Source organism: Schistocerca nitens, chromosome 9 (assembly GCF_023898315.1).
Source record: "Schistocerca nitens isolate TAMUIC-IGC-003100 chromosome 9, iqSchNite1.1, whole genome shotgun sequence".
NCBI lineage: Eukaryota > Metazoa > Arthropoda > Insecta > Orthoptera > Acrididae > Schistocerca > Schistocerca nitens.
In genome coordinates this window covers 175,581,814-175,607,231 of record NC_064622.1, presented here as the reverse complement: position 1 = coordinate 175,607,231, position 25,418 = coordinate 175,581,814, and the positions used below count along the sequence as shown (strand labels likewise).

The following is a 25,418-nucleotide window of genomic DNA, read 5'->3' as shown; positions in this document are numbered from 1 at the left end:
ATTTGGTGGGAGGGAACATCAACAAATGATCCCTATATGGTAAATTTTATTGCCCAATATTTCCAGTTGTGCAACAATAATTAACATGTCTGGGTTACATTGACATGTTGCCTAATAATATTGAACAGATCAAAAACTTTTGAAACATACTGCCCAGTGTAAGATATACTGTGCCATCTGTGGGCAGTATTGGTAATTTCTTTTCAGCTACTCGCGTGCTTCATTCAAGTACAGTCTCTTTCATTATGTTCACTACTGCACACCTAATAAAATGAATCCAAAAAAAGGGAGGAAGATGGTAATTCACATCAGAAGGCATCAAAATTTATGAGATATTTTCGATATCACGGGATGTTAGCGCAGATAAATAAAAATACCAGAAATTTTCTGATTTTTTATGAGTTGTTGCTCACCAAATATCAAGAGCCATACCCTGTAGGTAATGGAGAATCTGATTTTTAAAATAATTAAAAAGAGGTTCTTTAAGAACAAACATAGGGGCATGCATTTCCACTAGTTTATCAAATGTTGGACCTCCTACATGTAACAGAATTTTGATAATCATTGACCTCCTTCAACCTAAATTCATGTGTGTGTTTTGGACACTCATACCAATCTTCTTCTACATGAAAGAAAGTAGAGCAGTTACCAGAGCAGCAGCTTCTTGACCGTAGGAAATATCGAAACACATTGAATACAACACATTTTTGTTCAGCAGTTTATGCAGGACTTAGACTATTGTTGTTCAATGATATTGACCATTTAATGGCTATCTTAGTAGATCTTTGTTAATGATGTAACGCAACAGACTTGGCCGATAAAACTGTGGTGCAAGTTCCAGTGTCTTAAAAAGACCACACATAATTTTAAACAGTATTATTAAATAGAGTTGTTAAAAACTGTGGGGCAACATGACTGATGGAAGAGGATCAACTAGTGAGACAGATCCTTTCTTAGGCCTGTCAAAGAGCACAAGAAGACTGTTGTTGTTATTGTGGTGGTCTCCAGTCCAAAGACTGGTTTGATGCAGCTCTTTGATGCAGCTCTCCACACCACTCTATCTTTTGCAAATCTTTCCATCTCTGAATAAATACTTCAACCTACATCCAGTTACTGCATTCCTTCATTGGTCTCCCTCTACAGTATTTACCTCCCACACTTCCCTCCAGTACTAAATTGATGAATCCGAGATGAGTCAGAATGTCTCCTATACACTGATTCCTTCTTTAAGTTGAGGCAAAAATTCGTTTTTTCCCCTGTTCAGATCGGTACCTCCTCATTAGTTACTCGATCTACCCATCTGATTTTCAGCATTCTTCTACAGCACAACAATTCAAAAGCTTCTCTCCTTATTGTCCACAGTTCACTTCTGTACAAGGCTACACTTCAGATGAATATCTTAAGAAAAGACTTCCTAACACTTAAATTCCTATGTCAACAATATTCTCTTTTTCAGAAGTGCTTCCCTCACTACAGGCTGTCTGCATTTCATACATTCCTTATTCAGGATTATCAGTCATTTTGCTACCCAAATGGCAATATCTGTTTACCTCTTTTAGTGTCTCATTTCCTAACTTAAATACCACTGCATCACCTGATTTAATTTGACTACATTCCATTCCACTTCTTTTAGTTCTGTTGATGCTCATCTTATGACCTATTATAAAAACTATCCATTCTGTTCAACCATTCCTCCAAGTCCTTTGCTGTCTTTGATAGTATTACAATGTCACTGACAAACCTCAAAGTTTTTATATGTTCTCCTTCAACTCATAATTCATTCTCTAAATTTCTTCTTCATTCTCTTTACTGCTCTCTCAAGGTACACATTGAATAACATTGAGAATAGGCTATAACCTTGACTCACTCCATTCTGAACTGCTGCTTCCCTTTCATGTCCTTCAACTCTTATAACAACCATTTGGTTTTTTGGTAATATTCACACCTGTCAGCACCTCATAAAACTTGTACATCAAGTTTAGTGGTTTTGCTGTGGCTGGCTATCCCAAAGATCTCAATAATTCTGAGGGAATGTCATCTACTCTGGAGGCATTGTTTCCACTTAGATCTTCCAGTGCTCTGTCGAAGTCTCCTCGCAGTATCATCATTTCCCATCTCATCTCCATCTTGGATCTTCTGGTGCTTCTGTCAAATTCTTCTTACATTATCCTTATCTCCCACCTCCATCTACTTTCTCTTTCCATTCTATAATAGTGTCTTCAAGTATATTTCCATAGTAGAGTCCCTCTACATACTCCTTGTGCCTTTCCAGATTTCCCTTCTTTGCATAGTACTGACTTGCCATCTGAGATCTTGATATTCATATACCTGCTTTTGCTTTCTCCAGAGGTCCTTCTGATCTTCCTGTAGGCAGTATCTATCTTTCTCTTTTGTTTTACAACCTTTCATGAACTTGCAGTTGTTCTCTAGTCATTTCTGCTTAGCCATTTTCCACTTTCTGCCAGGGTCACTCTTTAGACATCTGTATTTCCTTACACCTGCCTTATTTGCTGCATTTTTATATTTTCTCCTTTCATCAGTTAAATTTAATGTCTCCTGTTTTATCCAAGGACTTCCATTAGGTCTTGTTGTTTTACTTAAGTTGTCATCTGCTGCCTTCGTTATTTCACGTCTTAAAGCTACCTGTTTGTCTTCTACTGTATTCCTTTCACGTATTTCAGTTAAATGTTGCCTAATACTCCCTCTGAAACTCTCAGTATTCTCTGGTTCTTTCAACTTATTTAGGTTCCATCTCCTTAAGTTCCTACCTTTCTACAATTTCTTAAATTTCAATCTACAGCTCATAACTAATAAATTTTATCGAAGTCCACATCTTCCCTTGAAAATGTCTTTCAGTTTAAAATCTGGTTTTGAAACCTCTGCTGTACCATTATATAACTAGTCTTAAATTTTCCAGTGTCTTCAGGTCTCTACCATGTGCATAAACTTTTTAGACAGTACTTGGACCCACATATTAGCAATGATTAAATTATGCTCTGTGCATAATTTTACCAGTTGGCTCCTTTTTCATCCCTGTCCCCTAGCCCAAATTCTCCTTCTCTTTCTTTCCATACTACTGAATTCCAATATCCCTTCACGATTACATTTTCCTCTTCTTTAACTATCTGAATTATTTCTTTTATCTCATCATACATTCTTTCAGTCTCTTCATCCTCTGTGTAGCCAGTTGACCTATAAACTAGTACTATTGTGAGAGATTTGGTTTTATCAGGAACAGCATGCTCCATGGCCATACTAATGAGATCCATGATAGAAGGAAGGGCAGCATCAGTTGTAAATTTTTAAGCTTTTTTATTGCAGATCAGTTTCAGTTGCTGTGTGTTGCCTTCAGTGGATTTTATCCAGGTCATGATGACTTATCATGGCAGCATATGGTATCACTTTCCATTACAGATAATAAGCAGATAACAAACATCAGTTAAACTCATGTTCAGTGGACTGTATACAAGCCATGATGACTTATTGTAAATATAATAGCAAATGGTACCACTTGACACTGCAAAAAACAGACATCATTTTAACTGATGTTTCTTATCTGTAACATCAGTTAAAATGATGTTGTCTGTAATGTGAAGTAGTACCATGTGCTATTATATTAATGATGAGTCACCACAATTTGGATATAATGCACTGAAGATAGCTACACAGTAGTAGATTAAAAACTTACAACCAATGTTGTTCTTCCTCCTGTCATGGATTGTGATGCATGTTGGCTTCATGTCTATCTTTGCTATCATACTGCATTTACTATGCTCTTGATAGTCACTTAACCTGCATTCTTATTTTCTCATTCATTATTAAACCTACTCCTACATTATCCCTATTTACTTTCATAATTCTAATCCTGAACTCACTTGACCATAAGTCCAGTTTTTCTTTTCATCAGACTTCTCAAATATCCATCATACCTAGTTTCAACCTACCAATTTCCCTTTTTTTAAATAGTTTAACCTACCTACCCGATTAAGGGAACTAACATCCACACTCCATCCCATATAATGACAGTTTTGTTTTTCCTGATGATGGTACCCTGCTGGCTAGACACCACCAGAAGATCCAACAGGAGGACTATTTTACCACTGGAACATTTTACCCAAGAGTATACATCATCATTTAACCATACTGAAGAGCTCCATGCTCTCAGGAAGAATAATAACTCTAATTTCCCCTCGTTTTCAACTGATCACAGTATCAGCATATGCAAGGCCATTTTCACCTTGACTTTTGACCCAGCAATTACTAAACAGGCTGGAGCCCCTCATCAGGAACATCATGCTTGTCTATGGCTGTCTATATTGTTGAACACTCAAGCCAGCCTATCTTGGCAATGTGTGTTCATATGCAACTGTAAAACAGATCTGTCCCTGACTAATTTTGCACAGTTTGATCAAAGCTAAAAAAAACAGCAGACCTGTTTTAATGATGTAAGGAAACATGCAATAAATCTGACTGAGGAAATGCAGAATCTATATTAAACATAGTAACAGGAAATTAATTTTATGTTTCTGCTAAATTTTTATTTCCCTCATAAAATGAGTATGGTAATTCTCTTCTTCAGAAATGATTTTCTTACCATTGAGAGTCTACATTTTATGTCTTCTCTTCTTCTGCCATCATCAGTTATTTTGCAGCCCAAATAACAACACTCATCTACTATTTTCAGTGTCTTGTATCCTAATCCATCTTGGCATCACTTGATTTAATTCATTTGATTTAAATAAACTACATTCCATTAACCTTGTTTTGCTTTTATTGGTGTTCATCTTATATTCTCCTTTCAAGACACTGTCCATTCCACTTAACTGCTCTAAAAATTCCTTTGATGTCTCTGGCACAATCACAATATCACCAGCAAACCTCAAAGTTTTTCTTTCTTCTCCTTGAACTTTAATTCCTATTCCAAAATTTTCTTTGGTTTCCTTTACAACTTTCTCAATGTAGGATTGATTAACACTGGGGATAGGCTACAGCCCTGTCTCACTCTCTTCTCAGCCTCTGCTTCCCTTTATGCCCCTTGACTCTTGTAACTGCCGTCTGGTTTCTGTACAAGCTGTAAATAGCTTCACTCTCTGTGTTTTACCTCTGCTGGCTTCAGAATTTCAAAGAGAGTATTCTAGTCAAAATTGTCAAAAGTTTTCTCTATGTCTACAAATACTATAAACAAAGGTCTGCCTTTCTTTAATCCATCTTCTAAGAGAAGTCATAGAGTCAGTATAGCCTTGTATGTTCCTACGTTTCTCTAGAATCCAACATATCTTCCCTGAGATTGCTTCTCCCAGTTTTTCCTTCTTCTGTAAGGAATTCTTGTTAGCATTTTGCAACCATGACTTCCTTGGAATTGGAATTATTACATTCTTCATGAAGTCTTAAGATATTTTACCTGTCTCATACATCTTGCTCACCAGATGGAATAGCTTTTTCATGGCTGGCTATCCCAAGATTGTAAGTAGTTCTGATGGAATGTCTTCTACTTAAGAGGTCTTTTTTTGACTTAAGTCTTTCATTCCCTATCAGACTCTCCCCACAGTAGTATATCTCCTGTCTCATTTTCATCTTTATCTCTGTCCTCTTCCATTTCTATAACATTGCCTTCAAGTTCATCTCCCTTCAATAGACCCTCTGTATACACCTTCCAACTTTCAGGTTTCCCTGTTAGCAGAATATGGACTCGGTGGGTTCAGGAGGGTAATACGGAACGCCGTGCTGGCTCCCAGTGGCCTCGATCACTAGCAGTCAAGACGACAGGCGTCTTATCCGCATGGCTGTAATGGATCGTGCAGCCATGTCTAGATCCCTGAACCAACAGATGGGGACGCTTGCAAGACAACAACCATCTGCAGGAACAGTTCGATGATGTTTGCAGCAGCATGGACTATCAGCTCAGAGACCATGGCTGTGATTACCCTTGCCACTGCATCACAGACAGGAGTGCCTGTGATGGTGTACTCAACGAAAAACCTGGGTGCATGAATGGTGAAACGTCATTTTTTCAGACGAATGCAGGTTCTGTTTACAGCTTCATGATGGTTGCATCCATGTTTGGTGACATCAGGGTGAACACACATTGGAAACGTGTATTCGTCATCGCCATACTGGTGTATCACCCGGCGTGATGGTATGGAGTGCCATTGGTTACATGTCTTGGTCATCTCTTGTTCGCATTGACGGCACTTTGAACAGTGAACATTACATTTCAGATGTGTTATGACCCATGAGTCTACCTTTCATTCAATCCCTGCGAAACCCTAGATTTCAGCAGAATAATGCATGACCGCATGTTGCAGGTCCTGTACGGGTCTTTCTGGATACAGAAAATGTTGGGCTGCTGCCCTGGCCAGCACATTCTCCAGATCTCTCACCAATTGAAAATGTCTGGTCAATGGCGGCCGAGCAACTGGCTCGTCACAATACGCCAGTTACTACTCTTGATGAACTGTGGTATCGTGTTGAAGCTGCATGGGCAGCTGTACCTGTACACGCCATCCAAGCTCTGTTTGACTCAATGACCAGGCATATTAAGGCTGTTATTGTGGCCAGAGTGGTTGTTCGGGGTACTGATTTCTCAGGATCTATGCACCCAAATTGCATGAAAATGTAATCACATGTCAGTTATAGTATAATATATTTATCCAATGAATACCCACTTATCATCTGCATTTCTTCTTGGTGTAGAAATTTTAATGGCCAGTAGTGTATTTTTAGCTGGTTTTCCATCAGTAATCCACTTCTTACAATATTTGATCCAGTGGCACGGTTCTTTGCAATAGTTACATTTTACTTTAACTTTGAATTTGTTAGTTTTTATTTTGTTCTGTACACCTGATTTTACTACTAATGCCTCTTGTTCGATTTTGTCACTACTCTTTGGGAAATTTCTCTCAAACATGCACAATTGATCCTTTAATTCATCTAACATTTCCTTATCACCTTTCATTAACAACATCCAACTCAATTTAAAGGAACCAAAACTTGCAGGTAGAATATGTAAAACTTTACATACCAATATCAGATCAGGTAGCACAGTTTCTCCCTTTGCTTTAAGCCCATTGTTCAGTTCATTCCACAGACTTGTTAACTTTGCTATTTATGTGGAGATGTCTTCGCCCTGAGTCCAATTAAACGCAAAGAAATCTGAACAAATCTTGAACAGCTGATATTTTGATGATGCTTTGAAATTCTGCTTCAATGCCTCCCATGCTTCATGAGCCATTTCCTTGTCCATGATCTTCAGATACACAGTGTCTGTAACTGCACTTGTAATCACCGACTTGGCATAACTGTTTGCTTTACGATAAAAATCTGACTTGGCTTTATGATCCTTTATTGCTGCATCATTAGCATTTTCAGACAGTGGCTCAGGTGTTACTGATTTGACATCACTTATATCTAAAGCTCCTTCATGATAGTCAATTAGATCTAGTACTTTTCTCTTCCACATTGGCCAGTCAGTTTCTCTATTCAGCAGCTCGATATGTTTTACCAGATCCATTTCAACTCTAAAACCAAAAACACACTCTCAAATACAAGTTAAAAGAAAACTGTCTCTGTCACTTTTTGCACACATTTTTACACACATAGCTGGGGCCCATAACCTATTGTATTTTGTTGAGAAAAAAAAACTTATTTATTCTCAATAAAGATCAGGTGCTGACAAAAAGCGATGAGTTTGGTTTTCAAATACTTAGATTTATTTCTGAATCTGGAGGCACAGTTTACACAAGAAGTCACTTTACCAAGGAGCTTCTAAAAACAAGTAAGAGCAAAAGTGTGTGTGTTGTGACTCAAAATAAAAAACAGAGATAAACAAAACGTTATGCTCATATATGATGTTGATTAATAATTTACCAGACAACTTCTTTTTAAATACAGTAATAAAAAGAATTTACTTTAACAGTTCTTTCATCAGCTAAATTCAGTATCTATTGTGACATTCAAGGATTTCTACTTGACATTGTCTTTTTATCTATTTGATCCTCTGCAGCCTTCACTATATCACCTCTTAAAGCTAACTGTTCCTCGTCTACCACAATTCTTTCTCGTGTTCATATCAATTGTTGCTTAGTACTCTCATAAAATCTCAACAACCTGTCATTGTTTCAACTTGTCCAGGTCCCATCTCCTTAATTTCCTATATTTTTGCAATTTCTTCATTTTTAATCTACAGTTTGTAACCAATAAATTGTGGTCAGAGTCTAGATCTGCCACTAGAAACGTATTACAACTTAAAATCTGGTTCTGAAATCTCTGTCTTATCACTATATAATCAATCTGAAACCTTTCAGTGTCTCCAAGTCCCTTCCATGTATACACACTTCTTCCATTGTTCCCAAACCAAGTAATAGCGATGATGAAATTATGCTCTATGCAATATCCCACCAGGCAGCTTCCCCTTTCATTTCTTCCCCCCATTCCATATTCACCTACTATTTTTCCTTCTCTTTCTTTTCCTACTACTAAATTCTGGTTCCCCACCACAATTAATTTTTTATCTCCCTAAACTATCTGAATAATTTCTATTTATATCATCATACATTTCTTCAATCTCTTCATCACAGCTGGTATATAAACTTGTACTACTGTGGTGATTGTGGACTTCAAGTCTAACTTGGCTATGATAACACATTCACTATGCTGTTTATAGTAGTTCATACATGTTCTTTTTTCTTATTCATTATTAAACCTGCTTTTGCATTACCCCTGTTTCATTTTGTATTTACAACCCTGTATTCACCTGGTCAGAAATCCTGTTCCTCCTGTCACCAAATTTTAATACCTCCCACTAATATGTCTAACTCCAGTCTACATGTTTCCCTTTTTAAATTTTGTAACCTAACAGTCTGATTAAGGGATCTAACGTTCCACATTCCGGTCCATAGAAAAACAGTTTTATTTCCCTTGTTGACAATATTCTGTCTATTCCCCTCCTGGAGATCTGAATGGGGGACTGTTTTACCTTTGTAATATTTTACACAAGAGAGTGCCATCATCAATCAACCATAAAGTGGAGCTGCATGCCTGCAGCTGCAATTACGCTTGCTTCCAGCCATTCACAGTACCAGCACGACAAAGACATTTTGATTGATGTTACGAGACCATGTCAATCCAGCATGTTGCCCCTGCAATTAGTGAAAAGGCTGCTGCCCCTCTTGAGGAACCACACATTTTTCTGGCCTCTTGACAGATATCCCTCTGTTGTGGTTGGACCTACGGTATGACCATAGTATCACTCAGGCACACAAGCCACCCCACCAACGGCAAGGTTCATGGTCCATGGTCCATGAGGGAGACATTTTTAATTTTTTTTAAATCACTGTTAAATTTAATCCACTGTGCTATTAACACTGAAGAGCCAAAGAAATTGGTACACCTGCTTAATATTGTGTAAGGCCCATGTGTGCATGCAGAAGTGCCGCAACACGATGTGGCATCGGCTCAACTAATATCTGAAGTAGTGCTAGAGGGAAGTGACACCATGAAATCTGCAGGGCAGTCTGTAAGTCCGTAAGAGTAAGAGGGGGTGGAAACCTCTTCTGAACATCACATTGCAAGGCATCCCAGATATGCTCAATAATGTTCATGTCTGGGGAGTTTGGTGGCCAGCAGAAGTCTTTAAACTCAGGAGAGTGTTCCTGGAGCCACTCTGTAGCAATTCTGGAAGAATGGGATGTCACATTGTCCTGCTGGAATTTCCCAAGTCCATCAGATTGCACTATGGGCATGAAAGGATGCAGGTGATCTGACAGGATGCTTATGTGTATGTCACCTGTCAGAGTCGTATCTCAGCGTACCAGAGATCCCACATCACTCCAACTGCACATGCCCCACACCATTACAGAGCCTCTACAGCCTGAACAATCCCCTGCTGACATGCAGGGTCATGGATTCACAAGGTTGTCTCCATACCCATACACGTCCATCCACTTGATACAATTCTAAACGAGACTCATCCTATCAGGGAACATGTTTCCAGTCATCCACAGTCCAACATCAGTGTTGATGGGTCCAGGCAAGGTGTAAAGCTTCATGTCATGCAGTCATCAAGGGTACATGAGTAGGCCATCAGCTCCAAAAACCCATATCGATGATGTTGAGTTAAAATGGTTCACATGCTGACACTTGTTGATAGCCTAGCTTTGAAATCTGTAGCAATTTGTGGAAGGGTTGCACTTCTGTCACATTGAATGGTTCTCTTCAGTCATCATTGGTCCCATTCTTGTAGGATCTTTCTCCAGCCACAGCCATGTCAGAGATTTGATGTTTTACTGGATTCCTGATATTCATGGTACACTCATGAAACAGTCATACAGGAAAACCCCCACTTCATCGCTGCCTCAGAGATGCTGTGTCTTATTGCTCATGCACCAACTATAACACCACGTTCAAACTCATGTAAATCTTGATAATCTGCCATTGTAGCAGCAGTGACCAATCTAACAACTGTGTCAGACACTTGTTGTCTTTTATAGGCACTGCTGACTGCAGCACCGTATTCTGCCTGTTTACATATCTCTGTAATTGATTACACATGCCTATACCAGCTTCTTTGGCACTTCAGTGTATTTGCATACTATGTTACATATGCTATCTTTGTTTGCGTTAATATTCGTGTATAGAAAAGAAAGAGTTGTCCAAAAAATTTATTTCCGATTAGATTTAAAACTGCCTGTCACCTGTCAGACATTTCGTCTTCTTTGGGCCAATGATCAAAGAATTTTGTGGGAGCATCGTGAATTGCTTTCTGGGCCAGTGACAGCTTTAGTAATGAGTAATGAAGCTCATTTTTTCTTCCAGTGTAGTAGTTATGAATATTGATGGTCTTCTTTAACTGTGACATATTATTTGTAATGACTTTTTTTAGTGAAAGTGCAATGAAAAAACCTAACTCCTTAAATAAGCACCTACAAGGTGACTGTGGATGAACACCATGCATTTTTACTACTCCCTTTTTTTGTACACACCACTTCGTTCTTTGGTTATGAGTCTCCCATTGTTGTTGTTGTTATTATTGTTGTTGTTGTTGCTGAAGAATGTTTTGAAGCAGCTCTTGAGACTAGTCTTTCCTGCACAAGCTTCTTCATCTCTAAGTAACAACTACAGCCTACATCCATCTGAACCTGCTTATTGTATGCAAGCCTAGGTCGTCACCTACAATTTTTACCCTCCATGCATTCGTCCATTACTAAACTGGCTCTTCCTTGATCCCTCAGGATATGTCCTACTAAGCATTACCTTCTTTTAGTCAAGTTGTGGCATAAATTTCTATTTTCCCCAATTTAATTCAGTACCTCCTCATTAGACACTCAATTTACCATCTAATCTTCTCTCGTAGCATCACATTTCAAAAGCTTCTATCCTCTTTTTGTCTGAACTGCTTATTGTCCACAGTTCAGTTCCACACAAGACTACATTCCAGACAAATACCTTCAGTAAAGGCTTCATCATCAGTTATTTTGCTGCCCAAATAGCAAACCGCATGTATTACTTGTAGTGTCTCATTTCCTAATGTAGTTCCCCCAACACTGTCTCATTAAATTTGACTATATTCCATTACCTTTGTTTTACTTTTGTTAATCTTCATCCCGTAACTTCTTTTGAACACATTATCTATTTCATCCGATTGCTCTTCCAAGTCATTTGCCATCTGTGACAGAATTACAATATCATCAGCAACAGTTCTTCTTTCTCAACTTTAATGCTCTTTCTAAATTTCTTCTCGATTTCCTTCCCTGCTCAAACTGCCAGGAACTGAAACTGCTAGATACTGATTCACATTGCAGCCAGAAACATAGTTCAACTGGTACTTGATGAATCCTGACTGAATACAGACTTCTACCCCTTACAGCTCTACAGTGTAGGTCTCAAAGCAAAATAATTATACAATACACCACCTTAATATACTTTTTTTATTTTATTTTTTTGTGGGCATTAGTCTATGGACTAAGGTTTGTGTCAGTGCCTAACATTTTTCTCCTAATTCTGAAGACATCCTCAGAGGCTATAAGGGAAACTTAAACAAACTCAGGGAGGTGAACTACAGCTACATCTACTCATCTACATGGATACTCTCCAAATCGCATTTAAGTGCCTGGCAGAGGGTTCATCAAACCACCTTCACAATTCTCTATTATTCCAATCTCGTACAGCGCGCAGAAAGAATGAACACCTATAAATTTCTGTACTAGCTCTTATTTCCCTTATTTTATCATGGTGATCATTTCTCCCTATGTAGGTCGGCATCAACAAAATATTTTCGCATTTAGTGGAGAAAGTTGGTGATTTGTGAGAAGATTCCTCTGCAGCAAAAAATGCCTTTGTTTTAATGATGTCCGTCCCAAATCACGTATCATTTCAGTGACTCTCTCTCCCCTATTTCACAACAATACAAAATGTGCTGCCCTTCTTTGAACTTTTTCAATGTACTCCGTCAATACTATCTGGTAAGGATTCCACATCATGCAACAGTATTCTGAAAGAGGACGGGCAAGCATAGTGTAGGCAGATATATTACATTTTCTAAGTGTCCTGCCAATAAAACACAGTCTTTTGCTAGCCTTCCCCACAACATTTTCTATATATTCCTTCCAATTTAAGTTGTTCATAATTGTAATTCCTAGATATTTAGTTGTATTTATGGCTTTTAGATTTGACAGATTTATTGTGTAACCAAAGTTTAATGGATTTCTTCCAGCACTCATGTGGATGACCTCACACTTTTATTTATTTAGTGTCAATTGCCAATTTTTCACCATAGAGATATCTTTTCTAAATCGTTTTGCAATTTGGTTTGATCTTCTAATGACTTCACAAGTCAATAAATGGCAGCGTCATCTGCAAACAACCTAAGACGGCTGCTCAGATTGTCTCCCAAATTGTTTATATAGATAAGGAACAGGGCCCATAACACTACCTTGGGGAATGCTAGAAATCAGTTCTGTTTTACTCAATGACTTTCCTTCAGTTACTACAAACTGTGACCTCTCTGACAGGAAATCATGAATCCAGTCGTATAACTGAGACGATATTCCATAAGTATGCAACTTCAATACAAGCTGTTTGTGTGGTACAGTGTCGAAAGCCTTCCAGAAATCCAGAAATCTGGAATCAATTTTAAATCCCTTGTCAATAGCACTTAACACTTCATGTGAGGAAAAGAGCTAGTTGTGTTTCACAAGAACGATGTTTTACAAATCCATGTTGACTGCAAGTCAATAGACCATTTTCTTTGAGGTAATTCATAATGTTTGAACACAATATATGTTTCAAAATCCTGCAGCATATCGACTTTAATGAAATGTGCCTGTAATTTAGTGGATTACTCCTACTACCTTCCTTGAATACTGGTGTGACCTCTGCAACTTTCCAGTCTTTGGGTACAGATATACAGTTAAGTATGGAGCTATTGCATCAGCATACTCTGAAAGGAACCTAATTGGTACACAGTCCAGACCAGAAGACTTGCTTTTATTAAGTGATTTAAGTTGCTTCACTACTCCAAAGATATCTACTTCTACATTACTCATGTTGGCAGCTGTTCTTGATTCAAATTCTGAAATATTTACTTTGTCTTCTTTTGTGAAGGCATTTTGGAAGGCTGTATTTAGCAACTCTGCTTTGGCAGCACTGTCTTCAGTAGTATCCCCATTGCTATCCTACAGAGAAGGCATTGTTTGTTTCTTGACGCTAGCATACGTCACATACAATCAGAATCTCTTTGGATTTTCTGAAAGGTTTCAAGACAAAGCTTCATTGTGGAAACTATTATAAGCATCTTCCAACCGCACTATATTTCGATCTTCTGTAAAAGATAGCCAGTCTTGGAGATTTTGTGTCTGTTTAAATTTGGCATGTTTTTTAGTTGTTTCTGCAACAGTGTTCTGGCCTGTTTTATTTACCAACAAGCATCAGCTCTGTTGTTTGTTAATTTATTTGGTATAAATCTCTCAACAACTTCCAATACTATTTCTTTGACTTCAAACCACATCTGGTCTACACTTACATTGTTAATGTGGAAGGAGTGGAGAATGTCTCTCAGGAAGGTGTCAAGTGAATTTTTATCTGCTTTTTTGAATGGGTGCATTTTTATTTGTTTTTGGAGGATTTGGCAATTACAATATTCAATCTCGCTATGACAACCCTGTGTTTACTAATCCCCATATCCATTTTGATGCCTGTTATTAACTCAAGATTATTTGTTGCTAAGAGGTTAAGTGTGTTTTCACAACTGTTTACTATTCACATGGGCTCATGAACTAGCTGCTTGAAATAATTTTCAGAGAATGCATTTAGCATAATTTCAGATGATGTTTTATGCATACTTTCAGAATTAAACATCCATTTTTGCCAACATATCAAGGGTAAATAAAGTCACCACCAACTATAATTGTATGAGTTGGGTATGTGTTTGAAATTAAACTAAAATTTTCTTTGAGCCTTTCAGCAACTGTGTCATCTGAATTGGGAGGACAGTAAAAGGATCCAATTATTATTGTATTCTGGTTGTCAACAATGACCTCTGCCCATACTAGCTCACAGGAACTATCTACTTCAATTTTGCGACAAGATAAACTACTTCTACAACAACAAACACGCCACCACCAACTGTGTTTAGCCTGTCCTCGCAAAATTTCAGCTGAACTTATCTCCAGCTTTAGCCAGATTTCAGTGCCTATAACAGTTTGAGTATCAGTTCTTTCTATTAGCACTTGGAGCTCTGGTATTTTCCAAACACAGCTATGACAGTTTACAACAGTTGTACAGATGGTTCCTGTATCTGCATACTTTCTGTGTTTGGCCTGGACCCTTTGTGACTGATACCCTTTTTGTGTTTTCCTGGGACCCTCTAACTTTAAAAAACACCCAGTTCACACTACACAGCCCCTGATACCTGTGTAGCTGCCTCTTACATGTAGTGGCCTCCTGACCCATTCAGCGCAATCCAAAAACCAACCACCCTGTGGTGCAAGTCAAGGAATCTGTAGTCTACACAGTCATAGAACCATCTGAGCCTCTGATTCAGACCCTCCACTCAGCTCTGTACCAAAGGTCCGCAGTCAGTCCTGTCAACTATGTTGCAAATGATCAGCTCTGTTTTCATCTTGCAAGCAAGACTGGCAGCCTTTACCACTTCTATTAGCCGCTCAAAACCAGAGAGAATCTCTTCTGATCCAAAGTGACTGACATCATTGGTACCAATGTGAGCCACCCCATGCAACTGGCTGCATCCTGTGCTCTTCATGGCCTCCAGAAGGACCCGTTCCACATCTGGAATGGCTCCACTCAGTATGCATACGGAGTGCACATTGGCTTTCTTCCCCTTCTCAGCAGCCATGTCCCTAAGAGGCCCCATAATACACCCAACATTGCAGCTCCCAACTATCAATATTCCCACCCTCTGTGATTGCCCAGATCTTGCAGACTGAGAGGTTTCCTCCGATACAGGACAGACGATGGCATCTGGCCGAATGACAGTGTCAGCCACAGACATCACCTGGAACCTGTTTGTCAGCCTAACCAGGGAGGCCTTACATTTGGCAACCTGGGAAGTCTTTCACCACCTGCTGTGCTCCAGGGCAACCTCCCGTTTGACCACAGCTGAGGGGTCAACCTCAGTACCAGCAGTAACTGGGCTGGTCACTGATGAGGACCAATAGGAGGACTCTGACATGCTGGACATCCGTTAGATCCCCACAGCCGGCCCACAACAGGGGTGCCCCTTCACTGCAGCTTCAAGATGTGCAACCAAAGCCATCACAGCCTGGAGCTGAGAGCAAAATGTCCCCAACTCAGCTCACATCCGCACACAACAGTCACAGTCCCTACCCATACTAAAGACCATGGAAAACTGAACTACCCAGATAAACAGACTATTGGCACGTGCTGCAGGACTCTACTGTGGACACTAATGAAAATGCAGGAACTGTGTCTAATAAATTAGGTTAATAGACAGAGATTCAAAAACCTAACTACCAAAGCACTCAGGTGAAATTAAATAATTCTTCCCTGATTTGAAACTTGTAATATGTCACAAAATTGGTTTACTTTCTGATGCAAATGAAAACATGAGAACTGTGGCTTTTAGATATTAAATTAACACACAAAAACTCAAGAAACTAAACTATCAAATCACACAGATGAAATTATACAATTTGTTCCTGGCCAGGAATTCATCACAAAATTGACTACTTTCCTGTTGCTGCCTCTGTCTCAGCTGGCTGCTACTGCCTAACTGGCTGACTAATGACAACAAGCGGTCACTAGCTTTCAAAACAAAGAAACAACTATTGACTTGTGATACAGTACTCTACTGTAAACCCTGACAAAAACACAGGAACTGTGTCTAATAAATTAGTTTAATACGCGGAGATTCAAAAACCTAACTACCAAAGCACTCAGGTGAAACTAAATAATTCGCACCTGATTAGGAACTTGTGATATGTCACAAAACATGAGAACTATGGCTGTTAGATATTAAATTAACGTGCAGAAACTCAAGGAAATCAACTATCAAAGTATACAGATGAAATTATGCAATTTGCTCCTAGTTAGGAGTGGGTGAACTGTTTACAGTTTAACTATACAATAGTGTTTCCAGAATGAAATTTTCACTCTGCAGTGGAGTGTGCACTAATATGAAACTTCCTGTAAGATTAAAAATGTGTGGCAGACTGAGACTCAAACTTGGAACCTTTTCCTTTTGTGGGCATGTGCTCTACTGACAGCCCATTCCCACAGCTTCAACTGTGCTAGTACCTTGTCTCCTACCTTCCAAACTTCACAAAAGCTCTTCTGCAAACCTTGCAGTACTAGCACTTCTGGAAGAAGGGATACAGGGGATACATGGCTTAGCCACAGGCTAGGGGATGTTTCCACACTGAAATTTTCACTCTGCAGCAGAATTTGCACTGATATGAAACTTCCTGACAGATTAAAACTGTGTGTACATACCTGCAAAAGGCAAAAGTCCCGAGTTTGAGTCCCGGTCCGGCACACAGATTTAATCTGTCAAAAAATTTCATGTCAGTGCACACTCCTCTGCAGAATGAAAATTTCATTCTGAAAACATCCCCCAGGCTGTAGCTAAGACATGTCTCTGCAATATCCTTTCCTTTAGGAATGCTAGTTCTACAAGGTTCACAGGAGAGCATCTGTGAAGTTTGGAATGTAGGAGAGTAGGAGATAAGGTACTAGCAGAAATGAAGCTGTGGGAAGTGTTTTAATTTGCCAGGATGTTTCATACAATGGCGTCATTTTGCCACAGCTAAGATCTTGGAACTATGTAGCTATTACAGGAGAAGAGTTGCTACTTTCTGCTTTATTTAACACGAAGAGCCACAATATGTGTAATTACAGTTTCTCTTCTTTTCAGTTTTTTGTGTGTTTTGCGTTTCTAAGGCTTGACTGTACATTCCTGCACAGTAATGATTGGACCCTGATACAACTGTAGTTTCAGAGAATTGAATTTGGTGGTTTCCTGGTACTGCTATATGACCTGCTTCTGCCAATTTATCCACATTGTCCATATGATAATTTCTTAAATAATACAAGAGCAATGCCATAACATTTAGGTAAACTACAAAGCATGATCATTCTGATCAATATTTTACAAGCCTTGTTCTGAATCATAAAATTAATTCTCATAGCCACAACTATAAGAATAATTCTGGGAGAATCCCCATTTTAATAATGCCTGCCTATGACTGTCTGCTACTAGAAAGAAACTCCCATGTTTGACTGCACTCCAACATTATGCACACAAAACCCATTCTTGAGATCACAGGAGAAGGTTTACTTGTTCTCACAACCCTCTGATGTTGTCGTTGTGGTCTTCAGTCCTGAGACTGGTTTGATGCAGCTCTCCATGCTACTCTATCCTGTGCAAGCTTCTTCATTTCCCAGTACCTACTGCAACCTACATCCTTCTGAATCTGTTTAGTGTATTCATGTCTTGGTCTCCCTATACGATTTTTACCCTCCACGCTGCCCTTCAATACTAAATTGGTGATCCCACGATGCATCAGAATATGTCCTACCAACCAATCCCTTCTTCTAGTCAAGTTGTGCCACAAATATCTCTTCTCCCCAATTCTGTTCAATACCTCCTCAATAGTTATGTGATCTACCCATCTAATCTTCAGCATTCTTCTGTAGCACCACATTTTGAAAGCTTCTATTCTCTTCTTGTCTAACTATTTATCATCCACATTTCACTTCCATACACAGCTACACTCCATACAAATACTTTCAGAAACGACTTCCTGACACTTAAATCTAAACTCGATGTTAACAAATTTTTCTTCTTAAGGAATGCTTTCCTTGCCATTGCCAGTCTACATTTTATATCCTCTCTACTTCAACCACCATCAGTTATTTTGCTCCCCAAATAGCAAAACTCATTTACTACTTTAAGCATCTCAGTTCCTAATCTAATTCCCTCAGCATCAGCCGATTTAATTCGACTACATTCCATTATCCCGATTTTGATTTTGTTTATGTTCATCTTATATCCTCCTTTCAAGACACTGTCCATTCCGGTCAACTGCTCTTCCAGGTCCTTTGCTGCCTCTGACAGAATTACAATGTAGCTGGCGAACCTCAAAGTTTTTACTTCTTCTCCATGGATTTTAATTCCTACTCCAAATTTTTCTTTTGTTTCCTTTACTGCTTGCTCAATATACAGATTGAACAACATCGGGGATAGGCTACAACCCTGTCTCACTCCCTTCTCAACCACTGCTTCCCTTTCACGCCCCTCGACTCTTATAACTGCCATCTGGTTTCTGTACAAATTGTAAATAGCCTTTTGTTCCCTGTATTTTACCCCTGCCACCTTCAGAATTTGAAAGAGAGTGTTCCAGTCAACATTATCAAAAGCTTTCTCTAAGTGTACAAATGCTAGAAATGAAGGTTTGCCTTTCCTTTACCCCTGCCACCTTCAGAATTTGAAAGAGAGTGTTCCAGTCAACATTGTCAAAAGCTTTCTCTAAGTGTACAAATGCTAGAAATGAAGGTTTGCCTTTCCTTAATCTATTTTCTAAGATAAGTCGTACAGTCAGTATTGCCTCATGTGTTCCAACATTTCTATGGAATTCAAACTGATCTTCCCCGAGGTCGGCTTCTACCAGATTTTACATTCGTCTGTAAAGAATTCAAGTTAGTATTTTACAGTCATGGCTTATTAAACTGATAGTTTGGTAATTTTCACATCTGTCAACACCTGCTTTCCTTGGGATTGGAATTATTATATTCTTCTTAAAGTCTGAGGGTATTTTGCCTGTCTCATACATCTTGCTCACCAGATGGTACAGTTTTATCAGGGCTGCCTCTTCCAAGGCTATCAGTAGTTCTAATGGAATGTTGTCTACTCTCAGGGCCTTGTTTCGACTCAGGTCTTTCAGTGCTCTGTCAAACTCTTCACGCAGTATCATATCTCCCATTTCATCTTCATCTACATTCTCTTCCATTTCCATAATATTGCCCTCAAGAACATCGCCCTAGTATAGACCCTCCATATACTCCTTCCACCTTTCTGCTTTCCCTTCTTTGCTTAGAACTGGTTTTTCATCTGAGCTCTTGATATTCATGCAAGTGGTTCTCTTATCTCCAAAGGTCTCTTTCATTTCCTCATTTTTGAGACCTTTGTATTCCTTTTTGCCTGCTTCATTTACTGCATTTTTGTATTTTCTCCTTTCATCAATTAAATTCAATATCTCTTCTTTTACCCAAGTATTTCTATTAGCCCTCCACTTTTTACCTACTTGATCCTCTGCTGCCTTCACTATTTCATCTCTGAAAGCTACCCATTCTTCTTCTACTGTATTTCTTTCCCCCATTCTTCTCAATCATTCCCTAATGCTCTATCTGAAACTCTCTACAACCTCTGGTTCTGTCACTTTATCCAAATCCCATCTCCTTATATTCCCACCTTTTTGCAGTTTCTTCAGTTTTAATCTACAGTTCATAACCAATAGATTGTGGTCAGAGTCCACATCTGCCCCTGGAAATGTCTTACAATTTAAAACCTGGTTCCTAAATCTCTGTCCTACCATTATATATGCTATCTGAAACCTTCCAGTATCTCCAGGCTTCTTCCATGCATACAACCTTCTTTCATGATACTTGAACCAATTGTTAGCTTTGATTAAGTAATGCTCTGTGCAAAATTCTACCAGGCGGCATCCTCTTTCATTCCTTACCAAATGGTTCAAATGGCTCTGAGTACTATGGGACTTAACTTATGAGGTCATCAGTCCCCTAGAACTTAGAACTACTTAAACCTAACTAACCTAATGACATGACACACATCCATGCCTGGGGCAGGATTCGAACCTGCGACCACAGTATTCCTTACCCCCATTCCATATTCACCTACTACATTTCCTTCTCTTCCTTTTCCTACTGTCGAATTCCAGTCACCCATGACTATTAAATTTTCATCTCCCTTCACTATCTGAATAATTTCTTTTATTTCATCATACATTTCATCAATCTCTTTGTCATCTGTGGAGCTAGTTGGCATATAAACTTGTACTACTGCGGTTAGCATGGACTTCGTATCTATCTTGGCCCAAATAATGTGTTCACTATGCTGTTTGTAGTAGCTTACCTGCATTCCTATTTCTTGATTCATTATTAAACCTACTCCTGCATTACTCCTATTTTATTTTGTGTTTATAACCCTGTATTCATCTGACCAGAAGTCTTGTTCCTCCTGCCACCGAACTTCACTAATTTCCACTATATCTAACCTTAACCTATCCATTTCCCTTTTTAAATTTTCTAACCTACTTGCCCGATTAAGGAATCTGACATTCCATGCTCCGACCCATAGAACGCCAGTTTTCTTCCTCCTGATAGCAATGTCCTTCCGAGTAGTCCCCGCCTGGAGATCCAAATGGGGGACTATTTTACCTCCTGACTATTTTACCCAAGAGGACGCCATCATCATTTAACCATACTGTAAAGCTGCTTGCCCTCGCGAAAAATTATGGCTGTAGTTTCCCCTTGCTTTCAGCCATTTGCAGTGCAAGCACAGCAAGGCCGTTTTGGTTAGTGTTACAAGGCCAGATCAGTCAGTCATCCAGACTGTTGCTCCTGCAATTACTGAAAAGTCTGCTGCCCCTCTTCAGGAATCACACGTTTGCTGGCCTCTCAACAGATACGCCTCTGTTGTGGCTGCATCTACGGTATGGCTATCTGTATCTCTGAGGCACGGAAGCCTCCCCACCAATGACAAGGTCCATGATCATGGTTCTGATACTATTACCTAAAGGTGCTTATATGCATACTTCAAGAACTGAGTGAACTGGGACAACAGTAGTCTTAAACTTTCAAAGTCAAATGCTTCATACATGAAACATAAGAGTAAATATAAGAAAAAGGTGAAACAGCAGTCCATGTGTTCTTAACACAGAGGGAGGCCACCAAAAGCTGTAAAGTGCATTGTAAACTGGTTTTGCTAGCCAGTTTTAAAATTACTACCACTCTGCTATTCGGGCACATGAGCAGCTGAGCTTATGGGTATTGTTTTTGGTCAGTTGCAGAAGGAAATTAATTCCTCACATTGGTGTTGGGGATCACAAACTGGTCTTCTCAAAAAGACAATGTATCCTATCCACACTACAAGAAAACCGCAATGCAAAATGTATCCTTGTGCAAAAATTGCAAGTGTAATTTAATTATAATCAAGGAACAGTTCTTACTTTAGTTTGTTTAGTTTGCTATATACAATAATGACACAACATTATTTGGAAAAGAATAATAATAAATTGCTCAAATTGTTTAAGTGTACAGAATACTTAAGAAATAATTTTGTTTCAGCCTTGGTTCTTCACTTTTCACTCTTAGCAGCATTGTAAGGAGTACAACAAGAAAAATCAACACACAGTTTGAACTTGACGATGTAAGTAATTCAAGTTTCTTATAACAAGAATTCTCTCTCTCTCTCTCTCTCTCTCTCTCTCTCTCTCTCTCTCTGTCAGTCTACATACCTACCTGTCCATCTGCCTACCTATCTGTCCATCTGTCTGTCTACCTATCTATTGATCTATCTATCTCTCATTAGTGTCAAACTTCTTTTGGGCCTGTACCAACTCATGAATTATTGGAAGGGCAGGTCACTCATCCAAAGATAAATGGCCTGCCCATCCTTTTTAACCTCCCCAACATATCCCTCTTTGCTCCTTGAGGAAGGAACTCACAGTTCCAAAATTCAGCACACTCTCTTGTACTTTTATATGTGTCTGTCACCAGTACTGAGAATTTCACTTACTGACAGTAAGTAGTGATCAGCAATTCTGTCTCATAAATTCCATAGTTTACTCAAGTCATACAATTATCGTATGCTGTCCACAATATTAGTCTGATAATCTTCATATTTTTCTCCATAGCTGCTGAAATTTGGTGCAGAACACAGGCATGAACTGGGTTCTGCTACAAGAACTCTGGAGCAAGCAATAGAACAAGCACGCATTAATGTTCAGTGGGCACAGACCAGGCGAGATGAAGTTGTTGCTTGGCTGCGTATGCAACACAACATGGCAGATAGCTAGCACTTTAGCAGTAGTGTTCTGGTGTATTCAAATTCCACAGAGCACACTATACTCATAGAAGTTTGATGTGTGGCAGAAAAAGGCCTCTTAAATGTGTCACTCAGAGCAGAACTATCTACACAACTGATTACTGGATGTAAATTTTTTTCAGCCTGATGCCAGGAGAAGTTGCAACATCCTTCTTGTGTGTTCCTGGTGTCTTTATGTTTGTTTTTTTCATGAGAAAATGAAATGAATCATTCCAAAACTTAAAGTGGAGCCACAAACTGTCAATTGCTATGACTGAATATAAATTGAACTGAATTAGAAACTGCCACCCCTTCAGTGAATTCAAAAATACAGTGCAAAGCTTCAATAAACAAAGTGAAAATACTCCAAATGAAATATTTTGAAGTGTTGTATGAAGGTGGTAATCACATCTCCAATCAATTCAAATGCAGTAACCCAGATAAATGTGTTTTGCTCATAAATTGAATTTTATAATAAATATATCATTAATTAACAAAAGAAAGTCACTGAAACCTAGAAGCTGCAGGATTTATCAATGTTTAATGACTGAATGATCAGCTTGTAACAATGTATTTACACAGCAAGGTTCAAATAGATTTAACCATTTTAATGACTGTGAAGACAAGAAGACACATTTAACAAAACAGTTTGCTGGGTGTGGTACCGTGTCATAACTTAAAAAAAACTATACTGGAGAAACCACAATTTTGGCCATGGTAACAGTGACCTCCTTCTGGGTCTACTGCATCTACTTTTGTATTAACTGACTCTGGCCATGGAAGCCTATTCAATTATATTTAAAAAGACACATATATTTAAAATTTTATATTTAGTTTATTGTTTTGCCTTTATAGTAGTTCAACAGCCACAAAATAATGTATAAGCCTCATTTTGGATATCTATCTGTGTATGTATGAATTACAAATTGCTACTTTATCCTACATAGCTGAAAAGATTACTCATCAGTTGCCATTTGCAAGCAATGATCTTTAAAAAAAAATCTGCAGTGAGCATTTCCTTTTATGAAATAAAGACCTGCAATATACTTATACATTAATTTTAAGAATTTCTCCTTTTAAGAAAGTTCTTTGCCCGTTATTGTAATATGATACTCTTATTTATCAGAGTTCTATGTTTCTTTTAGAATATAAGTATCTGCCACAGTATCTATAATGTATTTAAAGAGGTTTCACCTTTTGTGTAAGTTAAAACAAAACTACTGTTAATTGGTGCATACAGATTTGATTATTTAGCCATGCAGGTATTATAGAATTAAATATCTGGACAAGAAATATGAATGTAAGTTTTGGCCTGTGCTTGAATGTTTAATTTCACTGTGAGCATATGTGCATTAGTTATAGTGAAACAGCACTGCACCCAGTGAAGGTGTTGGCAAAGTGTTCTATGGCAGTCTTTTTTGGCCTACTACCTACCATTGTCTCCAACTGTTTCTCAAATAAGGAAAAAATGAATAATTTGATGAGAGAACACAAAAAGTGCTGAAAAACCCTGATGCAGCAACTTTGATATATGCTCTCAGACAATCATATTTCTCATAAGTATGAGAAAACTAAATATGTACACATGATATGTTGGATTTTATTTTGTACTTATAACTTGAAACTACCTGACATAGTACTTAAAATGTAATGTTGTTAACCTAAAGGGTCACACAAAGATACACCTATAATGTTGTTAATCAAATACAAGCCAATTTTTAATTCTTGTCATTTTTTGTATGTCTAATTTGAATACATGTAAGAATTTTGTATGTGCATATATATGTAATTTCTCATTGTTGCTGCAGCTGTTTAGAAAATTTAAGGAATTAAATACAAGAAACTTAACACACTCTTTTTTAAATAATGGTATCTGTTATTTCCATAACTTACCTAATAACCCTACCAAAAAATGGACTGTACTTTTCAAAAATGCTGGTATGAGATTGAAACTCATTACAAATTTCCAGAGTCCAGTATCTTTTTAAGTCAAGTCCTTGGAGCTCACTTTTAACATTCATGACATTGACAGGCATAGATTTACACATTAAGAAATTTCATTAAGAGTTTATTTACAAGGTTTCAGAAAAATCTGTTTGCTAAGTTGTAGCAGGCAGAACACACAGAAAGATGCAAAACTGCTAGTTTCTGCAATAAGGGTCATCTCTTTCTGGCAGAAGTGAGGAGAAAGTTTGTGCAGAAGAGAATGTTAAGGCTTATGATATAGAAGAAATCACAAGAAAAGTCACCCAGAACCTAGTGTAAATGAAAGAAAGAGAGAGAGAAAGAGTTATATGATAACCAGTGGAAAAAGTTTTCTGTAGAAGCACAAAACTGGCAAATATTTCCTCTTTAAAAGACTCTGACAGAAAAGGGGAAAACCACATTCCACCTTATTCACTAAAAGTTTTCGCATGTGAATATATATTATAACATTATAATCTTCTTACTCAGTCTCTCATTGTAGTTAAACATACATAAATCAGCATCTACCTCTCACTACCACTGACTAGATAGGTCCCTCTCCCACAGTCTCCTTTTTTTTCCCAATTGATTTACAGTGTATCTCAGTGCCACTGTCTCCTCTCTCACTTACACTATCTCCTTTTGTTTTTCTTTCCCATTGTCTCCACCATACCTAAGCAGCCCAAAAATTCTGGGGGTTCAAGTTATTTTTCCCTTATACCCAAGTGTTTTAAATTTTGGTTCAAATTGTGCCCTCCTCCATACCTATGTGGTAACATTTTTCATTTCCACTGTCTCCTCTTGCAAGAACTGCCCGCTCATACTAAACCTCCAAAAATGTTTCAGTTTCGCCGGTGAATCCATAGGTGTCAGTTTA

The 25,418-nt window shown here is 38.3% G+C and overlaps 1 protein-coding gene across 1 annotated transcript in view; it reads left to right on the top strand.

Annotated features, from left to right (window-relative positions):
* LOC126203398 (aminopeptidase N) overlaps positions 1–24,424 on the top strand; it is a 320,824-nt gene extending 296,400 nt beyond the window's left edge. Inside the window, exons 15-16 of the mRNA XM_049937703.1 lie at positions 21,838–21,919; positions 22,407–24,424. Of these exons, the coding sequence (XP_049793660.1) occupies positions 21,838–21,919; positions 22,407–22,568 (244 nt within the window). The 3' untranslated portion in view covers positions 22,569–24,424. The remainder of the gene's footprint in view (positions 1–21,837; positions 21,920–22,406) is intronic.
* Positions 24,425–25,418: the final 994 nt, after the last annotated feature.